Below are 26,452 nucleotides of genomic sequence, written 5' to 3'. Positions count from 1 at the left end.
GCCATACCAAGTGCAGGCGAGAAGAAAGACAGAGCTGAGATTGTTTGTGCTACAACTACCACCCTGCTTTTGGGCCACTTTTCAAGCTTTTGGACTTTTTAAACATTAGAGTTCTTAAAGAACTTTTCAAATAAAAAAACCTTGTTTGAACCTTAATTTGGTCTCTCTCCATTTATGACTGTTGCTGATATCATTACATCTATAAAAATCTCTCTTATTATTTAAATTATCACAACCAGTCTGACAGAGTCTAAATGTGATGGCTACACAACTGTTCCTTGGGTCTCTTTCTTCTCTCCCGTCTTCTCCACCCACCTCTCTTACACTACAGTCGCCTAATTGTGTTTACTCATTTGGTAGGAACTGTTTCTCTATAATATTTTCTGGTCTCAGCCTTACTGTGTAAAGTGCCTAGGATATGTTATGATTCGGCACTATACAATTAAAGCTGAATTGAATTGAATGTAATTTGATAGCTATAAATGGTCATATTCCCACATTGGCCAAGATATAGTGCTAAACATTCTAACACATGCCCAAAATAAAAAAAAGTAATTAATTTGTTCCTCAGACACCACTGCATCTATCCAGGTGATTAACTAAAGGTCACTTTAATTCCTTTTTTTTTTAAGTACAGCTAAAAAAAAAACAAATCAAACATGCATTATGAAGTTAAACAACATATGACTTTAAACTGACTAAAACATGACTGCAATGCTATAACAATAATCAAATACCTAAACTGACTATAAATAATACAAGTTTATTCCCAAAACAAATCGCTGTTGTTATTACAGTGAAAATGGGATACATCACACCATAATGTACTTAATAGGCTGAAGATCTGGACCAACATGTTCCACAAAACATGCTGAGACAACAATCTGTAGACAGTGCAGTGGACTCATCCCACTCAGCCATTCACTTTCTCCGCTGATTAGAAGAAATGCAGCTTTTCCTTTTTTTTATTGAGGATTGAAGTATTGCATTTGGTAGTAATTGGCACTATAAATTGGTTATAAGTGCAAACACGAGCAACAAAGTAAAGTGCGTCAACTTGGTGAAATGGATAATGTTTTTGTATGCCTTGTGTCTTTTAGAAACAGATTTCAGATTATTCACAGTTTGTCAAATTCTGCTAATCGGTATCGCTGCTTTTTCAAAAGCAGAGACAGTTCATCACTGGTGCTTCTAGGATCTGAAGTCCTTTTTACTGTACGGCTTGTTTCCCAAGATGCCATCTATCTCAGATGTAAGGGACAGTGATAACTTTGGGAGAACCTGAGGAATAAGAGGAGAGAAACGTTACCGTCAAATGTACCTTAGGCAACTGGCCGTTGCTTGAGTTAGCCTATTGGAGACACATCTTGACTTCAGTGTCACAGAGATCTCTAGTGGATTTGTCTGTTGTCATTCCTGAAAGCTGTCATCTGTGGTGTAGCCCACAACCAGACCAAAAGATATTTAGACAATCAATCTGCTGATCATTTACTTCAGTGCTAACTCTGTGAGTTAGGGTTAGGTCACTGGGATATCATATTGGGAGGTAATCACTGGAAAAAGTCTAACTTTAAACTAAGCATCTGTTCATTTTTGCATCATGATACAATCCTCTTTATTGTCATATTGTTATACAGTAAAAAAGGACACAATCTAAACGTTTAAACTTTGGCACATTTGACTGTATATTGACCTTAACCTAAACTACACAAGTGCATAATCCTTTTCAAACTGACTTTCCAGCTGTTTGACAGGAATTTCATTAAAACAAAATGGTTAATAATGATTCCAACACTATGTCACATGGTGTGTGCATGTAAAATAAGGACCGTAATGATGTTTTTCTGTTTCTTTTTATTGGACCTTTATTGAGCATAATTTAAGCTCAAAACATTTGCAAGTTATTAAAGTGGATGGAGTGACTGACAATGGAGGAAAGTCCTGTGGGCCACAGTTAATTCACACAACTCTGGAATAATAGCAGGACAGACTGTGACTGAGGGCTCGTGGAATTTGATAGATTGGTTATGGAATGATCAAGTCATGATAATATAATTATATAATAATAACTACCCTGCTGCACTGCAGAATTTTTATGAAAGCTGTAGATTTTACACCTGAACTTGATCATTGTTTTATGTTTCAGCTTTAAACATTGCGTTGCATGCAGATTTGTCATGGATTATGGACAGAAAGCCCTCAGACACATCAAATTTTTCATATGGATTTTACAAATGTTGTAATATTTTAACACTTCCTGATCAAAGCTATAGTATCACAGTACAATAAGACTTCTTCTTGACTTACAATGCTCATATTTTTGCTGTCATACTGTTCTCACTGTGGCCCATCAAACATTTCTGTGGAAAACTAAGGTTGCTGATAGGCAGACGATTTAACTTCTCATAGCAAACCTTGATATATGCAATAAATTTAGATAAATTATTTGAAAACTTAACTAAACAGAACACATTTTATTGTTGATGTCTTTTAAATATGAAAAGTTACTTGAAAATGGTTAAATGGCTTTGTGTTTATATAGCGCTTTTCTAGTCTTGATGACCACTCAAAGCTCTTTACAGTACACATTTACATTCACACACACATTCATACAGTGCATCTATTAGCAGCACTTTGTTGTTCTATGGGGGGCAATTCAGGGTTCAGCATCTTGGCCAAAGGACACTTCGGCATCCAGATGGAGAAGACTGGGGATCGTACTGCCGACCTTCAGGTTGGAGGACGACCGCTCTACCCCTCAGACACAACTGCCCCATATGTCTTTGTTTTTACACTGTAAAATGTCTAACTAAAACTAAAAGTCAACAATGGATCAGAGACTGTATTTTCATCTTAACAGTTGGTGTTAGTTGAATATCTGAAGTGTTCTACCCTCAGACCCTGGTAATAATTCATACTGTAGTTATCAAACTGTTAACAAACTGGTTGTATGTGTTTTTCTTTAGCCTGTATACTTTCTGACCTGTATTGCTCTGATATTCTCCATCAGTTGGTCAGTTGTGGAAGCTCCCAGCAGAACTGAGTTCACCCCTTCATTCCTCAGGCACCAGGCTGTGGACATTTTTAACACAGGTAGAAAAGGTGAAAGTAGTCCATCACAGAGGCAGTGACAACTCCTTTTAATAAAGCCATTATGACTGTAACAGAAATGTAAGGTATTACAGTTGTAACAATACCAACTGTGCAGTAGGGTATAGATAGATAGGTAGGTAGGTAGATAGATAGATAGATAGATAGATAGATAGATAGATAGATAGATAGATAGATAGATAGATAGATAGATAGATAGATAGATAGATAGATAGATAGATAGATAGATAGATAGATAGATAGATAGATAGATAGATAGATAGATAGATAGATAGATAGATAGATAGATAGATAGATAGATAGATAGATAGATAGATAGATAGATAGATAGATAGATAGATAGATAGATAGATAGATAGATAGATAGATAGATACTTTATTTATCCCATGGGAAATTTAGGGTATTTAGGGAATGATGAACACAAAACAAGATCAACATTTAACAGGTTATTTTTACCAATAGCCAGCTGGGGCAGAGTGCAGCAGAGTCGTTCAGCAACTGCCTGTAACTCTTTTAGTTTCACCTGCTGACGATGTCCCTCCTCACTCAGGATCTTGTCCTTCAGCCATTGATAACCCTGTTGCAGATAGCACAGCAGAGATCAGGCTTAAAGGCACAACAGGGAATTTGGTACAGGGCTCAAACAAGACTGCCACAAGATTTTCTTTTCTTTGTAGACTGTCTTTGACACAAAACAAAAGACTACTCAACAACTACTTTTGGAGACTCTGGAGACTCATTGTCGTTATTTGCATGGTATAAAAGTTTGAAACTACAAATTTAAACCAACTTGCTGTTTTGAATGACGCTTTAGTATCCTCATAATAATGGTATCATATTTTTCGATAGAACAGTATCCCATAAAATATAAACTAGAAGAAATTTTCTCTTGAGATTTCTATGTTGCATTCCACAGGGGGGCTATCTGTAGCCCCAGATTTAAAGACCACTTTTTTTCCTGTAGTTCTGTCCAAGCTGACTTCACTGGTGTCTTCATCCAAACAATCAACTTTTTAAAGTTGTATCTTTATTTAACAGTTCTATATAAAATCAGATTAATATATCTTTACTAAGTAAGGGTTGCAGTTATTAAACCTCTGCTTAATCAATCAATCAAATTGTATTTCTGTAGCCCATATTTACAAATCACAATTTGCGTCATGGGGCTTAACAAGGTGCAACATCCTCTGCCCTCAACCATCAGCAAGACTAAGGAAAAACTACCCTTCTACTACCACCTTTCCCAGGACAGACAGAAGTGCAATAGATGTTGAGACTTAAAAAAGGTTTAAAATACTGACTATTGATCCGGATGATTTATATAATTACAGACACATATCAAACCTTCTCTTAATTTCTAAAATCCTTGAAAAAACTGTTACTAATCAGTTTTGTAATATTTACATTTTTTTATATATTCTATATTTGCACAATAATGGTCTGTTTGAAGACTTTCAATCAGGATTTAGAATCTATCACAGCACAGAAATAGCACTGCTGAGAGTTATCAATGACCCTTTCACGGCCTCAGATAATGTACTTTCTCTTCCTGCTGGATCTTATAGTGGAGCATTTGATTCTGTCACAGAGACTGGAACAACATGTTCAAGGAACAGCAATAGGCCGGTTTTAAATCAGATTATCTGATATATTACAATTTGTTAATGTTAACAATGACTCCTCCATGCACACAAAAGTTAGTAATGGAGTTCCACAAGGTTCTGTACTGGGATATACTTTTCCCTTTATTTAGAGTGGTCATCAGGACCATAAAAGTATTATAAAAATAGAGACCATTTGGTTCCCAGAGCCTGTTAGGGTAGAATGGGAGCTAAAGACAGACACTATCTCTACATCTAAGGTTAAACTTAAAACATTCCTTTTTGATCAGGCTTATTGTTAGGGCTGGTCAGGTGAGTCCTGACCATCCCTTAGTTATGCTGCTATAGGCGTTGGGGAACTCCCATCATGCACCTAGTACCTCTCTCTGTCTCTCTTACTCTGGCCCACCATGTATTTTTATTCCATTAGTACATGTCACTAACTTTGTGTTTTCTCTACTGTGTAGTTATTATCTATAAGTATCATTATTACTATTAAAATTTTAATAACTAGAAAAAGCTTTTGATAGGGTGGAATGGGACTTTCTATATGAGGTGATGGAGAGGTTTGGTCTAGGTTCAGATTTTATTTCATGGGTGAAATTGCTATACTCCACACCAGTAGCTTCTGTGCAAACAAACAATACAGTATCACCCCCCTTCCATCTCCACCGTGGCACAAGGCAGGGGTGTCCACTATCCCCTTTATTATTTGCCATAGCCATTGAGCCCCTGGCCATCTGGCTGAGATCTGAGAATGGATTTGAGGGCATCTCCCGCCAAGGTTCAGTACACAAGCTGTCACTGTACTCAGATGACTTACTATGTATCAAATCCATCCACATCTCTCCCGATAGTTTTGGACATCCTAAAGCAATTTGGCCAACTCTCTGGCTACAAACTCAACTTCGGAAAGAGTGAGTTATTTGCAATTAATAACAGACAACATAGTTCCCTTCAAAAGAGTGGATAACTTTTTTAAATATTTGGGTATACTTATAACAAGGTCTCTAACAGACACCTTCAATAAAAATGTTGTCTCATTGCTTGGCAGAGTTTAGGAGGACTTTCATAGATGGTCCACCTTGCCTCTATTGTTGGCCGGTAGGGTGAACCTCATCAAAATGACAGTTCTGACAAAATTCCTTTACCTTTTCCAGCATATTCCTGTTCTTACCTCAAAAAAGTTTTTTGCTAAACTGGATAAGGCAATATCAACATTTCTCTGGGCAGATAAACCTGTGCGTATACAGTAAAGGTTATTGCAGCTTCCTAGGAGCACAGGGGGCCTTGCTCTTCCCAATTTTGATATTACTATTGGGCAGCTAATATTCACAAGCTCTTGTACTGGACTGACAAACCTACCACCGACCAGCCTGCCTGGGTCCATATTGAAATGTCATCATCCCAGGTCTCACTGCGGTCATGGCTGTGTTCCCCACTTCCTGTGTCAGCCACTGAAGCCAGCGATAATCCAGTAGTTAAGCAGTTATTTAAGATATGGTTACAATTCATTAAACATTTTGGCTTGCAAGGTTCCTCTATTCATGCCCCAGTATCCCATAATCACAGTTTTAAACCATCCATTATGCACTCTGCATTTCAGTTGTGGTCGAAGAAAGGTTTAGCATCCATCAATGGCCTCTACGACAATGGTACGTTCATGTCCTTCGGTGACCTATCGTCTAAATTTAATCTCCCCTCATCTCACCTTTTCCATTATTTTCAAATTAGACATTTTGCCCAGAAAAACTACCCTGATGTCCCGAACACTCTCCCTCAGACTCTGTTAGACACCCTTCTCATGATAAACCCAAATTAGAAAGGGAATCTCTCCCGTATTTTTAATGCAATGGCATAGTAATCACTTCAGTTTTCCCACAACACACAAAACATTTGTGGGAACAGGATCTGGGGCTCAATTTTGAAGAAGATCAGTGGGACAATATCCTTGAGTTAGACCACAACTCTTCTGTCTGTGCCGACACGGGCTGATTTAATGTAAACTCATACACAGGACTTACTACACCAATCATAGACTGTCTAAATTCTATCCCAATGTAGCTGACACTTGTAATAGATGCAACCAGTCCCCTGCCGATCTCATACACATGTTTTGGTCATGTCGAAGGTAACTGACTTCTGGTCCAAAATATTCGATACCCTTCAAATTGCTTACCATTTTGTGGCCGACCCCTATCTCCTCTCTGCCCTCTTTGGTATCCCACACAACAACGTCTTAACAGCTGAGGCACGACATTCTATGGCCTTTTGCACTATGTTGGCTAGTCGCTTAATTTTGCTGAACTGGAAGCACAACTTGCCCCCATCTTACACTCGATGGGTTAAGGAAGTTCTTCACAACTTAAAGTTGGAGAGATTAAGGTTTTCCCTCAAGGGCTCTCTGAGGAAATTTGACAAAATCTGGAACCCCTTGTTGTAAATTATAGACTCATTAGATATTACACCTGAGGAGTCAGATATCTGAGTTCTGCTGACATACCACTAAAACTTACATTCCCAAAATGTTAGTTTTTCTTTAGTTTACTCTCTATGTTGTTGTTTTTTTGTTTCTAGTTTTTTTTTTTTTTTTTTTAGTTTTGTTTCTTTTTCTCTTTTCTCTTTTTTCTTTTCCCTTCACCTAGAGACAGGCAGGGCTGGGACCTCTACAGGGAAAGAGGTGTGGGTGGGTGGGTGGGTGGGAGAGGGGTGTAAACCCAAACTCTTCAGGCAATGTAGTTCCAAAACTCCAGCGCCCTGACTGTAAATTGTAAAATTTTGAAAAATGTGAGCATTGTACAGTATCTCTTTTATGTCCTCATTTTGTATCGTCGATGCTCAATAAACATACTATAAAAAAATATAATATAATATAAAATATAAAATATAATTATAATATTATAATATTATATTATAATATAAATATAAAATACAAATTATAATCAGAAAATGTATTTTATCATTTCGAAAACTCAGGCTTTATCACAGAGGCAGTGAAAAGGTGTGTTACCTTAAGCGAGGCACGTGAACAAGGAGGGATCCCATTGTTATACTTCCCTGAGATGATCCCACAAGCAAGTGGAGACCATGTCATAGCGCCGATGCCTGCACATACACAAAATTTGTAATAGTAACTTTATTTATAAAATATATAATAAAAATGCTTCACTATAAGAAAGATAACAAATCAATACAATACACAGTTAAACATTAGAAATAAACATACAGCTTGGATGAAACCAGGAAAATCCTTCTGGTAGAAGGGCATTTTCAGATGTGATTTAAAAGATGACACTGACTCAGACAAAAACTCTTCAGGCAATGTAGTTCCAAAACTCCAGCGCCCTGACTGTGCAGTCTCTGCCCCCTTTAGTTTCTAACTTTGTCTCTGGAACAGTGAGAAGGCCTGGGATAAAAAAGGTGTGAAATACTAGTAATCAGGAACCAAGTCATGAAGATCCTTGAAGGTAACAAATACCACAAAGTTGATACAAAAACAAATAAAGAGCCAGTGTGAAGAGGCTAAAACAGGTGTGTCTGAGCCTCTAATGGTGCTTTCAGATATGAACGGAACTCTGGAGATCCTCCGCACATCCTCAGGAAAGGTTGTATGTGGGAATGCAAATGTCCAAGCGAAAGCCTTTGTACTTTCACCTTGTAAAAAGTCTGCAGAATGTGAGAAGCCAATGTCACAACACAGCAGGAGATCCTCTGTGGGATTTACTGTAAGCAAGGGGGTGTGTTTGTGACACGACAGACGCAAAAACAAAAAACTAAAACCAAAACAAATATCTCGAAGAGCAGGCAGTGAAGTCGGTGATAATAACAAGATAGGACATGCTTTGTGACAAAAATCAAATGGCTGCTGAAGAGGACACGAAAAGTCCCTACAAAAGGCTTTATGTTATGTGACAGACAAACCAGTATGTGGCAGTGTTTGTCTGGGGATGTGCTGAGGCCCATTAACAGTTTTATTAGGTAAGACATGTTGGAGGAAATGAACAGATATCCAACTTTTTAAATCAGACAGGCAATCTTATAAAGAACCTCCAACATGGAATGGCAGCCTATCTATTCAATTGCCCACACTCCTGTGCTGTTATTTTTAATCATTGAATTTTTCCAGTTTTTATGCACTTTTTCAAGTAATTTTATTAGCTCTTCTTTTAAATTTCATTTCAACATGTTCTTAATTTTTGTGATCGTTTATCTAATTTTGAATTACATTACAACATGTTTTTTTTGTCATCTATATTTAATGTAAAGCACCTTAAGCTGCATTTCTTGTATGAAAGGTGCTATAAAAAATGTATGTTTATAATATAATAATAACAATAATAATAATAATAATAAATGTTTTGAGCTTCACATACTGATGAGGAGTGAGTTGTTCATTATTGTAACTATCACAATACAATTCCTCACAGTCCATGGCAGCTGCTTACCTATCTTGTGGTAGAGTTCAGGAAGTTGAGTTTCAACCTTCTCCCTCTGGAACATGTGATACTCTGCCTGTTCGCAAATGGGTGGGATCTGATTGAATTGTCTTGCCACAGAGTACGCCTCCTACAGCAAGTACAGGGAATAATTACACCATACAGTTCTTCTATGTTCAAAAAACTTCAACCTCATCGAAATCGGACCATGATTGTCCCACCCAGACCCAAGGTTTACCAACCAAGATCAAAGGTTAATATGAAATTTAAAACGTGGTGGACCCGAACATAAGCACTGGCATCACTATATGCTTTGCACATTGTACCAATTCAGATAGAGAATATCAAAGAAAACATGGACATCTGATGCTGATACAATCTTTTACAACATGTTGTGATATAGGTTTGAACTCACCATGATCTCCATAGACGTCCATCTTGATGTACCCCAGTACATGGCCATCCCGTGGTTAATCACATGTGTCATTGCCCTCACCGTCTCTACCAAAACAGCCCAAATTAACTGAGTAATTTAAGTGGTGACATTATCAGGGAGTTTTCAGCTAGATGCCAAGTCTGTGGAATATTTGTTTAATACGAACAAACAGATAAATCAAAACTCAAGAGAAGATAATCATTTTCCCCCCTGACACTCTCGTGTTCTGAAATTTGGCTGAATAGACACTTGGATTCGAAATAATGGATCCAAAAGTATTTTTGGTGTTATTTCTTTGGTTGAAAGACAAAATGCTAAGTTATACCGTATACCACCTGCTAGGCGGACTTTCACGTGACTATGATGAGACAACAGTATAAGTGTATTAAATTTGATTTTGTGTACTTTGGTTTCGCGATATATCTTGTTTTGTTGTGTCCAACATGTTGGATATTTATGATTTGAGATCGGGTACACTCTGATTATCATGTAAAGCTCTCACACGTCCAGATTATTTGACCAGATTATCTGCACTGACTGGTTTCTAATCTAGAACACCCTTGAGATTGTCAGAAGGGGCAAATCTAGTCAAAGATCAGCCCCATTATCCTCTATTGTGCACCAGCCCTACAGAACAATCCACAGTAATCCACAGTTTAATCATAGACTAAACCAGTATTTCAAAAGAATGTAAAAGAGGCGAGATAAACTTGGGTTAATAAATCTCTGTCATTTCAGCATCATAGAAACCAAAGACAAAAGACTGGAAGAGAAAATCACCCACCTTCTATAGGTGTGTTAGGATCTGGTCGATTGGCAAAGATCACATCTATGTACTCCAGTTGAAGTCTCTCTAGCGATGCTCTTAGACCTGTTTCATAAAGATATGCAAGTACAATATATAAATATTCTGATGTAATATGGTCTTTTGGGTTACATGCAGCTAAAAACCACTTGATCATGCTTGTTTGTTGTATTGACAAAATGAAGGTGTGATGATTCTGTGTTTTAGTTCTTGTTGGTTTTTGTGTGTTCTCGCTCTCTCTCTCTCCCCCCTTTCTGTTCTCTCTCCTGCAGGGCATGGGTGTGGCAGGGGGCGTGGCTGGCTTCTCCTGCTTCCACTCAGCTCATCAACCAGTCCATAAAGCCTGGTCTTCACTCCACTGCTCTGCCAGATCATTCCGTCTCGTTCAGTAGTTACTCTGTGTGTTTGTTCCTTGTGAGTTTTCTGTGTTTTTGTTTTCTTGAAGAAACTCACCAGTGTTTTTTCTCAGTGTACTCAGGGAATCAGGTAATCCTGTGTGCCTTGCTGTTCCCCTACATTGTGTCTACAGTGCAGGGTTTTTCTTCCATGTGCCCAGCACTCGTGTCATCCCTGGGATTCTGCCAGCCAGGCTGTTCTCTGCCTCCACTGCCTGCTCTTCGTTGCTTTTTGTTGAGCAATAAACTCTTTATTTATCCACTCACTTGTATCAGTCTCTGCTTTGGGGTCCGAACAAAATCCAAACTTAACAGAAGGTTTAACATTTATTCACAATGGCGAAAATCTTACCTTCAATAATGTGTTTTCTGGACAAACCTCTCTCCATTTCTGCTCTGAAAAAAAAAGTTGAGATTGAGTGAACTTCATTATGTGCAGAAATAAAAAGGTCTGTGTTGAGCTCCTTATGTTACAGAGTGGTCTGGTTCCTACCACGATGTAAAAGCTAATTTTCTCATTTTCATGTTTTGATCTTGAACCGAAATGTAACTTGAGTTACTGTTGCAATTACTTCGAGGGGACTATAGTTACAAGTTACAGAAAGTAAAATCCTATCCTCACTCAAGCAAAGAGCCATGATGGAGGTGAAGCCCTGTGAATAGGAAGTGTGGCTTCCACCATGGAAATCCCATTAGCTGCTGTAGTGAGCCTGCTCATAGGACCTACAGTCACCTAACCAGAGTGGCTTTATGGTGTCCCCAGATGAATGGTAAAGTAAATTAAAAAGCTCCCATACCAAGTCATTACTACTTGTTAAATTACCTGACAGAATAGTCTAAGTGTTGGAGACATGACGGGGTGCCTTTCGAGAGAGATAGAAGGAGAAAAAAAGAGAATACATACTTTCCTCCCCAGAATATTTTGGTGGTGATGACCAAACTTGAACGCCTGTGTATGAAAACAGAGATATACACAGAAATCAAATTGTTGGAGTTTCCAGACTCACACCTTAATACATCTGTCAGCAACAAAAAATGTATTATATTATCAAGCATATTGCTTAATCCAGCAGAAAAAAATTAAATCTAATTGAAGATTCAACATTGCCTCATTTTGTTTCTGTTGACAAATACATACCATGTATATTAAAGCGAACAACCTATATCAAAGCCCAAACTAGTGAAAATCTCAGCTTTAGGCAAGAACACAGGTGAATTGGTCTTTATACTTGAGGACGAGAGGCTGAGAGAATTTTCACATACAGTCACCCTAACACAGGGGTTCTCAAACTTTTGCAAGCTGGGCCCCCCCAAAGCTGGTTAGGGGTAGTTCACACGTATAAAACGAACAGTACACAATGTAGACAGGGACAGCACAGAATAGTATTCAAGTGCTGGTGTTTTATTTGTTGCAACACGGTGGATGATTGAAGATGTAAAGGTAGGTGTTAAGGAGAAAAGGGCTAGCTGCAGTTGGAAGAAGTTAGCTAGCTAGAAGGCTAGCTCTTGGGGCTAAGAGCTTTCTAAAAAGACTGTGGAGAAAATTACTCCTTAGATCAGGCTACGAATAGGCCTACTGCAAGTGCAGGAAGGTATTACTAAGGAAGGAGTGAGTCTTTAAAAAGACTGTTTATAAAGCAATGAATATCTGAATGATAGAGGAAACAAGAGCAATCGCACAAACTCTGCAGGGTGTCGTCTCAGTGAGGGTGAGCGCTGACCAGGCCTGCGGTTACTTTTATACTCGGAAGCGTACATGCAACTCGCGTTCAAATGATAACACTCCTCTTTTGATTGGTGGATCAGAAACGAAACAGTATTTGATTTGTTTGTGTCAGTCCAGCCCCTTGCATTTCGCCACTGAGGGACCTTTCACTAGCCAGTGACAGGTCGGCGATCTTTTAAAAAAAAAATTCTCCGTCTGTGACATCGCGCCCCCCCTGGAGAGTGTTTGCGCCCCCCACTTTGAGAACCACTGCCCTAACACATCCCAGTTTGCCTTTTGGCAATGGTTTATTAAGTCTATACCTTATTTATATGTGGCATTAGTGATCCATGCTTCTTGAAGTATTTTACAATGCAGTAAATAATCCTGAAAGGAAGACAGTGATAAGGACCTTTACAGATGAAGACTGGTGAGAGAGGACAGTGATAAGAACCTTGACAGATGAAGACTGAGACACAAACTTGGTCCACTATACCTAACCCACAACTCTTTATGACCATTCTGCAAACCAGTTTACCCATTTCACTTCTGCTTCTTTACTTCTTCTAGTAGATCTTTATCCAAGTGATCTCTCAGTCTCTTGTTTGTCTGCTTTGCATATATATATATATATAAATGTGACAGTCTGACAGCACTTGATTGTGCAGATGACAGATGTAATAAATATTATTTAAGTATAAAAAGTCACGTCAATAATACCTCCATCCTTTCTTCTTTATGATATTACCCAAGACAACCTCAGCCCTAGAGAGAGAGAGAGAGAGAAAAAAAAGAGAGAGAGAGATAGAGTGAGACAGACAGAGAGAGAGAGAGAGACACAGTGAGAGATTAAACTCAACAAAATTATTCATCATCCAACGGATTTCACAGTTGCTACATAGGTTCGTCCACTAGATGAAAGACGGTGGAGATCAAACAGTCAACTGATTTCACGCCAGGGGCTTGGTTGTTTGATTGGTAAACCAGACGCAGAGGCAAGCTGGTAGGTCCATGGGTCCATATTGTCCATGCATCTTGATAGCAGGGGGCTTATTTCCCTTACATATGAAATATGTTGCTGAGGAAAGATAGATAAATCTCTTTGCAAGCACAGGATAAGCCCAGAGATTCTGACCAGATTTGCAATAATTTTAGATATGGAAGTATTGCGTTATTTTCACATTGATTTTCATCTCGATGTCGGACTCTCACAATAATTATCCCTAAGAGGTTCGGAACGAGATTCCAGAAGAGATCGCTTCAATCCTTCCGGTGGTCAATGCAGGAGCGTTCGGCGAGCGAACATGACGACTTTCCCACAGACGAGGCCGAGTTCATCATTGATCAGCTTCGATATCGAGGCATGAAGCCAGCTTCAAACCGGTTCCTTCTTGGCTCTGTGAGCCAGCAGTTTATTTTGCTTGCATGGTCTTCGGACCCCATTCGGTCTTCGCAACGGATGTGTTGCACAGGGTACTTTACTTTCGGAGGACCCTAAGGACCTTAATTTATGCTCGTCAAACTGACTTAATTTCTGTTGCCGTCACTGTATCATTTTTATAATTTCTGTTAGCATTATATATAATTTGGTCCTGAACCTTAATTTTTATTTGGTCGAATGACCTAGTTTGGTTTTTGCTGACCTTTTGTTGTGTTCTACATTTAAGAACCCATATCACTCATGGGCCCATTCTGTTTTCAAACACCTTTATATGGTTCTCTGCACACCTCAATTATGATCTCTACTTCATTTGGTTTCCCAAACCTTTCTCCCATATGTCTTCTCTATCCCTTGGCCTGCAGCTGCTTTCTAACAAGAGCCATATCACCGCAATACATTTATCTGATAAATATGTTTTTCGATAAAGGTTCTAATCATCGTCTATTCTTCATTCTGTCATAACCTAGAATAATACAATTGCAAGGTAAGAATCATTAATCAATTTCACTTCTCCGTCAAAGTCATCCACCATCTTTACTTTATTCCCCTTTTTTGGGGGGAGTTCCTGTACTACGTGCTCCACCACCTCTTAATACTGATGACATCACATAGCCAAAGACTATAGCATTCACATCACTTCTTCCTCTACATCAGTAAATGTGAAAACGTCTCTCCTGATTGAAGTATCTTTATAACTGTTGTTTCTTATTGAGGGTTAAGGACAGAGGATGTCACACATTGTTAAGTCCCATAAGACAAATTTGCATTTTTTAATATGAGCTATACAAATAAGATGTGATTGATTGATACTGAAGCTAAACTGAGGATGTGCAATAATTATTATTCTTTAGCATTTGTAGCTGTATGTATAAAGCATCATGTGCTCTGCTAGCATCATCTTGAGTGGAGTGGGGTTCATGCATGGAAACTAAGACAGATAATGTAGCCTGAAGACAAGTTATTAGGTTAAATGGAGTCATACTTACTTTCCAGCAGTGTACACTTCAGCTGTGTCAAACAGATTGATTCCATTCTCATATGCCAAAGTCATCAGTTCCTCTGCCACCTTCAACAGCAAATATGACATGATAAAGAAGAGCAATCAAACTATTGTATTTTCTCTCCCTCTGACACCCACTTTCTCAGATTGTTAAGTTTTTAAGTCCCCAGATGCGTTTCCTTATTTTTGGTGATGCTTCCATTTTGCTCAGATAAGAAATAGGTCAATCTTTTTTTGAGTGAAACTGCCATGAAATAAGCTACAGATGATGGACATTAGTCTGCCTTGCCTACTCCCTCAGTCTCTCTACATCCACACACACAGGCATCAGCAAAGGATGGGGGTGATTAGGAATACAATTATATACATGCTCAAAATTCATCTGATTGTTAGTGGAGGCACAGAACTCAAATAGGTTTTCTGTGCATCCTCCAGCACTGTATGGATCCAGAGTTACTCAGCTAAAGCACAGTAGACAATTGGAAAGAGGAGACTGATTAATTTAAATCCCATAATAGTGAAAACATCCAATATTTTGACAGCGTTTTCCTCAAAGTCTAAATGGACAAGGGCCAGTGTGTAAGATTTAGGTGAAAGGGATCAATTAGCAGATATTGAAAAATAAAATAATCTGAGTGAGGTTTTCACTAGTGTGTAATTATCTCAATCGTACAATTTGTTGTTTTCTTTACATTAGAATAGGTCCTTTGTATTTAAATACCTTATATTTAGCTGGTCCTCTCTACAGAGGCTGCCATGTTTTTTACAGTGGCCCAGTGTGGACAAACTAAACACCTTATGAGTTTTTATGACAACTGAAGGCTACGACAGGTTCTATTTCATTTTTAGGGGGGGGGGGGGCGCGAGGTGAGGGGTATTCAGCTGTTACGTTCAACTTAACCACTAGAAGTCACTATATTTTACACATTTACACAGGTTGTAAGGCAAATAATTCTACAGATGTGAGCCACTTCAGGCAACAATGCAGCACTTTTGGTCTACTTGTGGCCCAAACTAAATAAATAGATACAAAATAGCAAATATGGCCCAAATATCCCAAAACAAATGTGGGTTCCTTTTGGCAAAACAGCGGCACTCTAAGAAAGGTGTAATGACATGCCGCACTGCAATGGCTTACTTGTGTCCCAGATCTGGCAAACAGCAGCGGACCACCAAAGTGCCCTCATTCAATGTGGCATGTGGTCCGATCGGGGATGTAGGCCAAATCAGTGCCAAAACTATATGGCTATATGTATGGGTCCATCATCACTGAGGCTGTTACAATATCTGTATTTTGTCTAAGCGGAGACATAAGCGAGGGGCACACAGTAATTATTTACAGGTGCCTCCTACAAGGAACTTTATTTTATTACAACATGCAACTAGAACCTCTGTATGGAAGGACTGCTCATCTGGTGGGACGGTAAAATGAAGAGACAGTCACTAGTTATGTATTTGGAAGCATAGACATAGATTGGCTGCTGCCAGCAATACTGGCAGCAGCTATGATATATGTTGTATATAACAACAAGTACAGCTCAGTGTGATTTGTTTTGTAATTTGATTAATAACTTGATTAATAATTTAATCAGATTTTTTATATTAATTTTATTCTTTTTCTTTTTTATTTCCTTTTCTTTTTAATGTAATTGTACCATGTTCTTATGTCATCTATATTGTATGTAAAGCATTTTGAGCTGGATTTCTTGTATGAAAGGGGCTACACAATTAAGTTCATAAAATCATCATTATTATTATTTTTGTTATTATTATTTGCATGAACTGAAACACTGTTGAATGAGTATAGTTAAGGTTAGAAGGATGACAACATACCAAAAGTCTTTGGCCTGGTTTTGTAGGCCTTTAAGCAATGCTTTCAGCTAAATGCTAATGTCAGCAAGCTAACAGACTCACAGTCACAGTATCACCAAGCTACACTAAATAGCAGATTTATTTCTCACAAATCCATCCTTTGTTTTTTGTGGAAATGTAGTTATATAATTAATATTGTTTGCACGTTCTTATTGTATGTACAGCTTATAGGGATCACGTATGTCCCGGGCCAAATTAAGCACTATAAGTGGTTGATTACTATAACTGAATTGCAAAGCTTCCATATGATAGTCCCATACACAAACATGCACACACGTCCACACACACACACACACACACACACACACACACACACACACACACACACACACACACACACACACACACACACACACACACACACACACACACACACACACACACACACACACACACACACACACACACACACACACACACACACACAGTACTGACAAACCCCATAAAAACTGTAAAAAATTATATGTTAAGGTCCAAACATTTGTGAAAAGATCCTTAAATGATCAATGTAACAGCATTTCTATTGGAACGATTTTCTCCCAAGCATTTGATCCATATTAACGGGTGATCATTATATCTGTAATCATTATAAGTGGTTTCCACTGTATTTAACTAAATACAGTGTCACTACTGTCACTACCAACTTTTTCAATCAAAAATTTCTTGGACTCAGATTTGACTGATGATTAAATATTTACTTAAGATGTGAGAAAATCAAATAAAAACAAAAGAATCCTTGGCCTCCAATTTGGAATGACTTTTTCTCATTTCCAAGCCCCCATATTAAAACGTTACAGCCATTTTCAGATGGAAGAATTGGCTACGGACTCTTCCTACAGTTTGCCTTTCACAAATGCACAATGCAGCGGGAGGTTCTCTGCACAGGCACATTCACAACAGCATCATATCCTCCACATTATTCAGGCAAGAGGTGGAGCGCTGTGGAAATCACGTGATTTTCTTTATAACACACAGCTTTTATCGTTACAAACCTCTTGAAACATTTTTCAGTGTCTACTACGTGTATTGCATCGCCTTTTCATCTGGAGATATTCGTTTTTTCAGTTAGAAATCAGGCAGGTTTCAAATTTCACTTCAGAATAAAACACAAGTGGATAAATCTCATATCTGCCTTTTCTTATTCATTGCAACTCTGCCTCCTAACAGTCAAAACACTTCCCTTCTCAGTAACGACACACACACATGGAATCCATGCACTCTACACGCACTTAAAACTAATTTCTAGGACGCCCTTTTTTCACTTGCGTAATATCTCAAAAATCAGACATGTCCTTTCGCAAAAAGATGCAGAAAAACTAGTCCACACCTTTGTTATATCCAGACTGGACTATTGTTATTCATTATTATCAGGCTCCAGCAGTAAGTCGTTAAAGACTCTGCAGCTTTTCCAAAATGCTGCAGCACGTGTCCTGACGAGAACACGTAACTTAACCTGTGTTGTAAAATAGGAAGCGTTTAGATCAAAAAGGCATAGAGGTATTGATGTCTGATCTACTGAGTGGGCCACATGGCTTTCATAGTACTGCCATACAAACCAGTAGCCAGTCAGATTTACCTTGAGCCTCAGTGTACCCTCAAGTTCGGCCTGTATCATTGTATCATTGATTACAAGGCAAAAACACCTGATGGTGCAAAGCGAATTTATGACACATGACACACGGAGCTTCTCTTTCCAGCTTCTCCTTCCTCTTCTCAATCCTTATCACATCAAAGTAATTCATATCACATCAATACATGTTTCTGACTTGACCCCTTCCCCGGAGTCCCTGTGCCTTATCGCCTGCAGATCCAGGGACGCAGCTGTGGCCACATCATCATGGATTGCAATTTATGGATCGCGTGTCGTTGGACGCGGTGGTGGATCCAGTGTGGTGGATTCTATGTCGTGCCGGCTGATCGTAGTGGGAATGGCGGATCCTTTGTTGCGTTGGCGTCAGATAATGGTGGTGGACCACGACCGAGGTGGCAGCTGATGATGGATCCTAACTGGCGGCAGTGGACAATGACTGTGGACTATATTGGCAGCCGATCTTGATGGTGGATCATGATCTTGCTGGCTGCTGACCATAGACTATGATTGCAGCAGGACTGCTTGACATATAGTATTGAAGTTATCCTTCAAAATGTTTACCCTCATCATTGCTGCTAAAACCTTTATCTTGATGATGTTTTCCTACACTTGACATCTATTGCACTTCTGTCCGTCCTGGGAGAGGGATCCCTCACATGTGGCTCTCTGAGGTTTCTACGTATTTTTACCCTGTTCAAAGTTTTTTTTTTGTATATTTTTCCTTACTCTTGTTGAGGGTTCAGGACAGAGGATGTCTCACAATGTTAAAGCCCTATGAGACAAATTCTGATTTGTGAATATGGGCTATACAAATAGAATTTGATTGATTGATTGATTGATTGATGGCGAAACTTACATTTGTTACACCCTGTCAAACATAAAACGTGATTATAAAATACTGTACAGGTTAGGTGTATTCCCCTACCTCATTTGTTATCTGTCCTCCAAAGGTAACCCACGTGCCTGCACAAAATGAAATGATGACATTGTGTTTGTGTGTCTGGAGGAGAGAAAATGTCAAATAAAATATTTGGCATAAAATTATGCTGGATTGAATTACAACAAATCTGAGAATGGTCAGTTTGTAAGTCAACATTTGAGAGTGTGCACAGTAGAGATGTGCGGATCAGCTCTAGCGTTATCTTAATCTGCATGTGACTCATCCACCAATCTCCCACCCAAAGGAATTCTTTTCTTCAATTGAGAGACCGTCACCAGTGCGAATAGTAAAGGGGAGGACTGGGATCGAACTGCCTACCTGCTGGTTGGTAGACGACCACTCTACACCTTGATAATGCCCCTTGGCTGCGTTGAATAGACACTTGCTCGCAGCGCTCATCCAATTGGCCTATTTCAACCCCCTATATGCTTTTAATCTGAAATGTTCATTTTTATGACCCTATCCATCCGAACCGACAGTCTGCAGTGGGACAGACCAGGGTGTATGAGAGCAGCGGGACAGACCAGTGCTAATGAGAGCACTGAGACAGACCAGGGTGTATGAGAAGAGTGAGACTGACCAGTGTATACAAGAGCAGTGAGACAGACCACGGTATACGAGAGCAGGGAGACAGACCATTGTGTAGGAGAGCAGTGAGACAGACCAGTGATAATGAGAGCAGGTAGACATACCAGGGTATACGAGAGCAGTGAGAGAGACCAGGGTATACGAGAGCAGTGAGACAGACCAGGGTATACGAGAGCAGTGAGACAGACCATTGTGTACGAGAGCAGTGAGACAGACCAGTGCTAATGAGAGGATTGAGACAGACCAGTGCTAATGAGAGCAGTGAGACAGCCCAGTGCTAATGAGAGCAGTGAGACAGACCAGTGCTAATGAGAGCAGTGAGACACAGGATGTCACACCATGTTAAAGCCCTATGAGACGAATTGTGATTTGTGAATATGGGCTATACAAATAAAATTTGATTGATTGATTGATTCTAATGAGAGAAGTGAGACAGACCATTGTGTACGAGAGCAGTGAGACAGACCAGGGTGTACGAGAGCAGTTAGACTGACCAGTGCTAATGAGAGCAGTGAGACAGATCAGTGCTAATGACAGAAGTGAGACAGACCAGGGTGCACAAGAGTAGCAGGTCAAAACAAATTCCCAGGACAGATATGTTGATTACTTAGAGAGAATAATTTTTATTTTCAATTCTACTTTGGTATTTGGGTTTGTCAGCAGAAAAGTGTCCCATTTTAGCAAAGACCTTCTACTTGGAAAGTGTATTTTTGTGTTGCCATGGTTTTAAGATCTCCCAAAACAGCTGTGTAAAATCAAGAAAAGTAGAACACCCATAGTTCACACACAATAGCTCAAAAGTGATGACTTGCAGACTGAAGAGCATTACAAATTAGACTCATGACCTTGTCGATGCACTTTAATGTATATGCCACACTCACCTAATCCAAGACAGGACACCCTCAACCCAGATTTGCCCAGATATCTGAAGAGAAAAAAAGTCACAGACCAGTGAGCCCTGCAACAGTTAATTGAAGATTATATATCACATAATCAATATATTCTACTATAAATACCAGTCATGGGCATTGGCAGGCATATTACAATTTCTGAATTTGGTTTTCACAGTAAATGGCTCTATTCCTTTTCCCACTGACTCCTACTAAGCAGCTCAGCCGAGTGTAGTTATAGATTAAATGAAAGAATCTGCCTCCTCCATACTCTTTGCAATACGGCTTGTTCACAGGGAATGTTACAGTTTTACATAGAGATTTACTAATTCGAGTAACGATGGCTGTTTAATAGACCAGTGCAAGGGGGCTGCTTGGCGGGGACCAGGTCTCATTGAATAGGTTCCCTGCAGATACAAAAAAACTGCATAGGTTCTTTGTGTCACGGGTATGGTGAGGACCCAAATGCAGCACAGGCAGACGAGATCTTAATTGGTAATGTACTTTATTTTTCACTGCAGTCTAAAACAGTTCTTAACAGTGGCAGGGTGAAAAGTCTTTGTTCCCAGTGATCTTCAGCGAGATCCGGCAAGGAGTGAGTCTGGTGTTGCTGAGTGGAGGCAAGGTCCACAGCAGGAGGATTACCTAGATGCAGACAGGTTCAGTGGTGAGCTGTGTAGCAGGCCGGAGCAGGTAGCAAGCAGGTAGCAGGCAGGTAGCAGGCAGGTAGCAGGTAGCAGGCCGGAGCAGGTAGCAGGCAGATAACAGGTAGCAGGCCGGAGAGAGAAATGCTGGAGGTCAGGCATTTACGCAAGACAATCTGGCACTGAAGCAGAGACAGGAGCAGGCTTATATGCAGCCAGGGCTGTCACAGGTGTGGAGAGTTGGCCTGATGAGGGGGCGTGGCTAACAGGTAGAGTGGAGCAGAGACAGAGGAGTGGAAAAATACCAGCAGACAGGAGATGAGCAGACTGTGACAGAACCCCCCCCTCAAGGGACGGCTCTCGTCCCAAGACGAATGGACCAAACCGGATGGGAGGCGGGGCCTGGAGGAGGGCTAATACTCGTCCGAGAGCCCAGTGTCCATCTCCAAGACCCTGGTCCCGGGGAGACTGTCGTCACTGTCGTTTGGGGACTCCTACGGAGGATGTGGTCTGGGAGGTGGCCTGGTTCTGGACGTCTGGGTGGGGTTGCGTCGATGGAAATCCCTGATGATGGTGCGGTCCAAGATGTTCCTCCCAGGAACCCAGAACCTTTCTTCAGGGCCGTAACCCTCCCAGTCCACCAAGTACTGGAATCCCCTCCCACGCCGGCGAGACTGCAGGATACGACGGACAGTGTAGGCGGGACCTCCATCGATGAGGCGAGGAGGCGGTGGAGGTGGTGTGGCAGGAACCAGGGCGCTCTCTTGGACCGGTTTAACCTTGGAGACATGAAACGTGGGATGAACCCGCATGGATCTAGGGAGTTTGAGCCTCACTGCCACTGGGTTGACGATCTCCTGGATCTCGAACGGGCCGATGAAGCGAGGAGCCAGTTTCTTGGATTCCACCCGGAGGGGAAGATCACGGGTGGAAAGCCAAACTTTCTGACCCGGCTGGTAGTCTGGGGCCTTGGAGCGGTGGCGATTGGCGGCCGCGGTGTAGCGGTCAGCGGCCCGGAGTAGAGCCGCCCTGGCTCGGGTCCAAGTCCTGCGACAACGGCGGATGAAGTCCTGGACAGAGGGGCAGGATGTTTCTTTCTCAAGTGCCGGAAAAAGCGGTGGTTGGAACCCATAGGTGCACTCAAAGGGGGAGAGACCGGTGGCGGAGCTGGTCAAGGTGTTGTGGGCGTATTCTACCCATAGAAGCTGTTCGGACCAAGAAGTAGGGTCTTGAGACGTCATGCAGCGTAGTGCCGTTTCCATCTCCTGATTCTTGCGTTCGGTCTGGCCGTTGGACTGGGGGTGGTACCCCAAGGACAGGCTGACGGTGGCTCCCAGGAGCGAGCAGAACTCCCTCCAGAATACTGAGGCGAACTGGGGACCCCGATCAGAGACCACGTCCACTGGGATGCCATGGAGACGGATGACGTGGAGGAGGAGTAGTTTAGCCGTCTCTTTGGCAGATGGGAGTTTGGGCAGGGGCACGAAATGTGCCATCTTGCTGAACCTATCTACCACCGTCAGGATAGTAGTGTTGCCGCTGGATGGTGGTAGACCGGTGACAAAGTCCAAAGAAATGTGCGACCAGGGACGATGAGGCACAGGCAGAGGATGTAGAAGACCGGCAGGGGCATGATGAGCCGGCTTGTGCTGGTTGCAGGTGGGACAGGCATTGACGAACCCCCGAATGTCCTCATCCAGTGACGTCCACCAGAACCGGCGCCGCACCACGTCCTTGGTCCGTTGGATCCCTGGATGACAGGTAAGTTGAGAGCTGTGGGCCCATTGTAGAACCTCGGACCGGAGGTCAGGCGGGACGAACAGACAGTTGGGAGGGCAAGCACTTGGTCCGGGCTGGTCTTGGGCGGCGACCCTGACCTTCTCCTCTATCTCCCAGGTGAGTGTGGCCACCAGACGGGAAGAAGGCAGGATAGTGTCTGGGTCGGTCCTGTCCCCCTCCTTTTCCGAGAACTGACGGGACAGGGCATCGGGCTTGACGTTGCGGGACCCCGGTCGATAGGAGAGGGAAAAGTTGAAGCGGGTCAGGAAGAGTGCCCATCGAGCCTGGCGGGAGTTCAGTCTTTTGGCGGACTGGAGGTACTCAAGGTTTTTATGGTCAGTCCATACCAGAAACGGCAGTTTAGTCCCCTCGAGCCAGTGTCGCCACTCTTCTAAAGCCAACTTGACGGCGAGGAGCTCTCGGTTTCCAATGTCATAATTCCTCTCTGCCGGGGTCAAACGTCGGGAATAGAATGCGCAGGGGTGCAACTTCTGGTCGGAGGCTGCTCTCTGGGACAAGACAGCCCCCACTCCCGAGTCGGAAGCGTCCACCTCGACCACGAACTGCCGTTCAGGGTCCGGTATTTGGAGGATGGGGGCCGAGGTGAATCGTGTCTTCAGGGCCAGAAAAGAGTCATTGGCGGCCGTGGACCAGAGAAACGGAACCTTGGAGGAGGTAAGAGCTGTGAGGGGGGCCGCCACCGAACTGTAGCCCCTGATGAACTTCCGGTAGAAGTTGGCGAAGCCCAGGAAACGTTGCAGCTGCTTGCGGGAATCAGGGGCGGGCCAAGTGGTGACGGCAGAAACCTTGGCTGAGTCCATCTCCACGGTCCCTCTCCCTACAACGTACCCCAGGAAGGAGACAGACGAGACGTGAAACTCACACTTCTCGGCCTTGATGAACAGGGAGTTTTCCAGCAGACGTTGGAGGACCTTCTGGACGTGATGTACATGTTCCTCTCTGGAGCGGGAGAAGATCAGAATGTCATCAAGGTACACGAAGACGACCTTGTTGAGCATGTCCCTGAGCACTTCGTTGACCAGAGCCTGGAAGACAGCAGGAGCGTTGGTGAGGCCGAAGGGCATCACCAGGTACTCGTAGTGACCAGTGGGGGTATTGAACGCCGTCTTCCACTCGTCCCCCTCGCGGATCCGGACAAGGTGGTAGGCGTTGCGCAGGTCAAGCTTGGTGAATATGGTGGCCCCCTCTAGGAGCTCGAAAGCTGAGGAGATGAGAGGCAGGGGGTACCGGTTCTTGATGGTAATGTCATTCAATCCACGATAATCAATGCAGGGGCGGAGTGTCTTGTCTTTCTTCTCCACGAAGAAGAAACCTGCTCCAGCCGGAGACGAGGAAGGGCGGATGATGCCTGCCGCTAGACCGTCATTGATATATGTCTCCATCGCCCCCCTCTCAGGAACGGACAGGGAATACAGGCGTCCTCTGGGCGGCGTGGCACCGGGCTGGAGGTTGATGGCACAGTCATAGGGCCGATGTGGGGGCAGGGAGGTTGCCTTGGCCTTACTGAAGACCTCCCTGAAGTCCAGATACTCAGCCGGGACCCCCAGCACATCGGTAGAAGAACTGGTCGTGGCAGAAGGTCGTGGTGTGGCGGCTTGCTTGAGGCAGACCTGGTGTCACGATGAACTCCACCCCAGGATCGCCCCTGTGGTCCAATCAAGGTGTGGATTGTGACGTCGGAGCCATGGGAACCCCAGAAGGAGAGGATGACGAGGAGAGTGCAGGATGTGAAACTGGAGTGTTTCATGGTGGTTCCCGGAAATTAACATCCGTATAGGCACTGTCAGGTGGGTCACAGTTCCCAGAAGTCGGCCATCCAGAGCGTTGGTGGAAACTGGAGCTGGCAGGGGAATCTGACCGACACCCAGCTGCAGAGCTAGGTTAGAGTCCATAATGTTGGCATCAGAGCCAGAGTCAATGAGGGTGGCGAGGGTCTGGGATCCCTCAGGCAGTAGCAGGCGGACCTGGCACAGGGATCGTGGGCTGGAGGAGGAGCTAGATGTATGACTCACCAGGAACTCCTTCTTTCCTGATGAGCCCGACCTTTTAGCGGGCACCTGGAAATAAAGTGTCCCGCTTGGCCACAATACAGGCAGAGGCTCCCCTCGCGGTGTCTCCTCCTCTCTTCTGGAGTTAGACTGGCCCGACCCACCTGCATGGGTTCAGGCTCCCCTGAATACCGGCAGCGTCGGAAGCCGCTGGTGAAGGGGCGGGCTGGCGTCGTCCTGCGAGCCCCTGATGTTTCTCCCGCTGTCTCGCTTGAATGCGACGGTCGATGCGGGATGCCAGCTCAATGATGCCGTCGACAGTGGTGGGAAGGTCGTATGAAATCAGTTCGTCTTTAATGTAGTCAGCGAGCCCCATCAGGAATGCGTCGCACTGGGCAGCCTGGTTCCACTCACTGGAGCTAGCCTGGGTGCGGAAGTGGATGGAGTAATCGGCCACTGAACGAGACCCTTGCCTCAGACCCAGAAGCCCTCCAGAAGCGTCCGGACCTCGGGAAGCTTCTCCGAACACTTTGCGGAGCTCACTTGGAAAGTGGAGCACGCTGGAGTGCGACGCTCCCACTCGGCTGTTCCCCACAGCCGAGCGCGCCCCGTCAGATGATTCACGGTGAACGCCACCCTGGCGTCTTCCGAAGCGAAGGTGTGGGGCTGGAGGGCAAACAGGATGGAACAGTTCGTGAGGAACGGGCGGCAGCCCTCTGCGTCTCCGGCGTAGCGTTCAGGAACCCCCACACGAGGCTCCGAGGCGGAAGCAGAGGCAGCCGGGACTGGTAGAGGCTGGACTGGTTCTGGAGGCAGAGGGACAGCTTGAGCAAAAGCTGCGGCGAGTTGTTGGACCTGCGAGGCTAGCAAGGTAAACGCCTGCTCCTGCTTAGTCACCGCCAGTCGAACATCTGCTGAGTTCGAAAGCAGCAGCGCCTCGTGGTGCTGGAGCATCGCCTCTACCTTCTCCAGGCGATCCATCGGCGTGTGCGCTGGGTCCATGTCTGGCCAGATTGTACTGTCACGGGTATGGTGAGGACCCAAATGCAGCACAGGCAGACGAGATCTTAATTGGTAATGTACTTTATTTTTCACTGCAGTCTAAAACAGTTCTTAACAGTGGCAGGGTGAAAAGTCTTTGTTCCCAGTGATCTTCAGCGAGATCCGGCAAGGAGTGAGTCTGGTGTTGCTGAGTGGAGGCAAGGTCC

At 42.8% G+C, this 26,452-nt stretch overlaps 1 protein-coding gene across 1 annotated transcript in view; it reads right to left on the bottom strand.

Annotated features, from left to right (window-relative positions):
* Window positions 1-1,007: 1,007 nt before the first annotated feature.
* Window positions 1,008-26,452, bottom strand: part of LOC133005380 (voltage-gated potassium channel subunit beta-2-like) — a 33,629-nt gene continuing 8,184 nt past the window's right edge. Inside the window, exons 3-15 of the mRNA XM_061075042.1 lie at window positions 20,804-20,847; window positions 19,320-19,357; window positions 14,918-14,997; window positions 13,211-13,255; window positions 11,690-11,734; window positions 11,138-11,181; window positions 10,370-10,456; window positions 9,565-9,650; window positions 9,159-9,279; window positions 7,724-7,818; window positions 3,569-3,689; window positions 2,984-3,072; window positions 1,008-1,281 (exon numbers count right to left, since the gene is read on the bottom strand). Coding sequence (XP_060931025.1) covers window positions 1,192-1,281; window positions 2,984-3,072; window positions 3,569-3,689; window positions 7,724-7,818; window positions 9,159-9,279; window positions 9,565-9,650; window positions 10,370-10,456; window positions 11,138-11,181; window positions 11,690-11,734; window positions 13,211-13,255; window positions 14,918-14,997; window positions 19,320-19,357; window positions 20,804-20,847 — 985 coding nt within the window. The 3' untranslated portion in view covers window positions 1,008-1,191. The remainder of the gene's footprint in view (window positions 1,282-2,983; window positions 3,073-3,568; window positions 3,690-7,723; window positions 7,819-9,158; window positions 9,280-9,564; window positions 9,651-10,369; window positions 10,457-11,137; window positions 11,182-11,689; window positions 11,735-13,210; window positions 13,256-14,917; window positions 14,998-19,319; window positions 19,358-20,803; window positions 20,848-26,452) is intronic.

Source organism: Limanda limanda, chromosome 7 (assembly GCF_963576545.1).
Source record: "Limanda limanda chromosome 7, fLimLim1.1, whole genome shotgun sequence".
Lineage (NCBI taxonomy): Eukaryota > Metazoa > Chordata > Actinopteri > Pleuronectiformes > Pleuronectidae > Limanda > Limanda limanda.
Note: the sequence above shows the minus strand (reverse complement) of the source record. Positions and strands in the feature narration are given on the sequence as shown.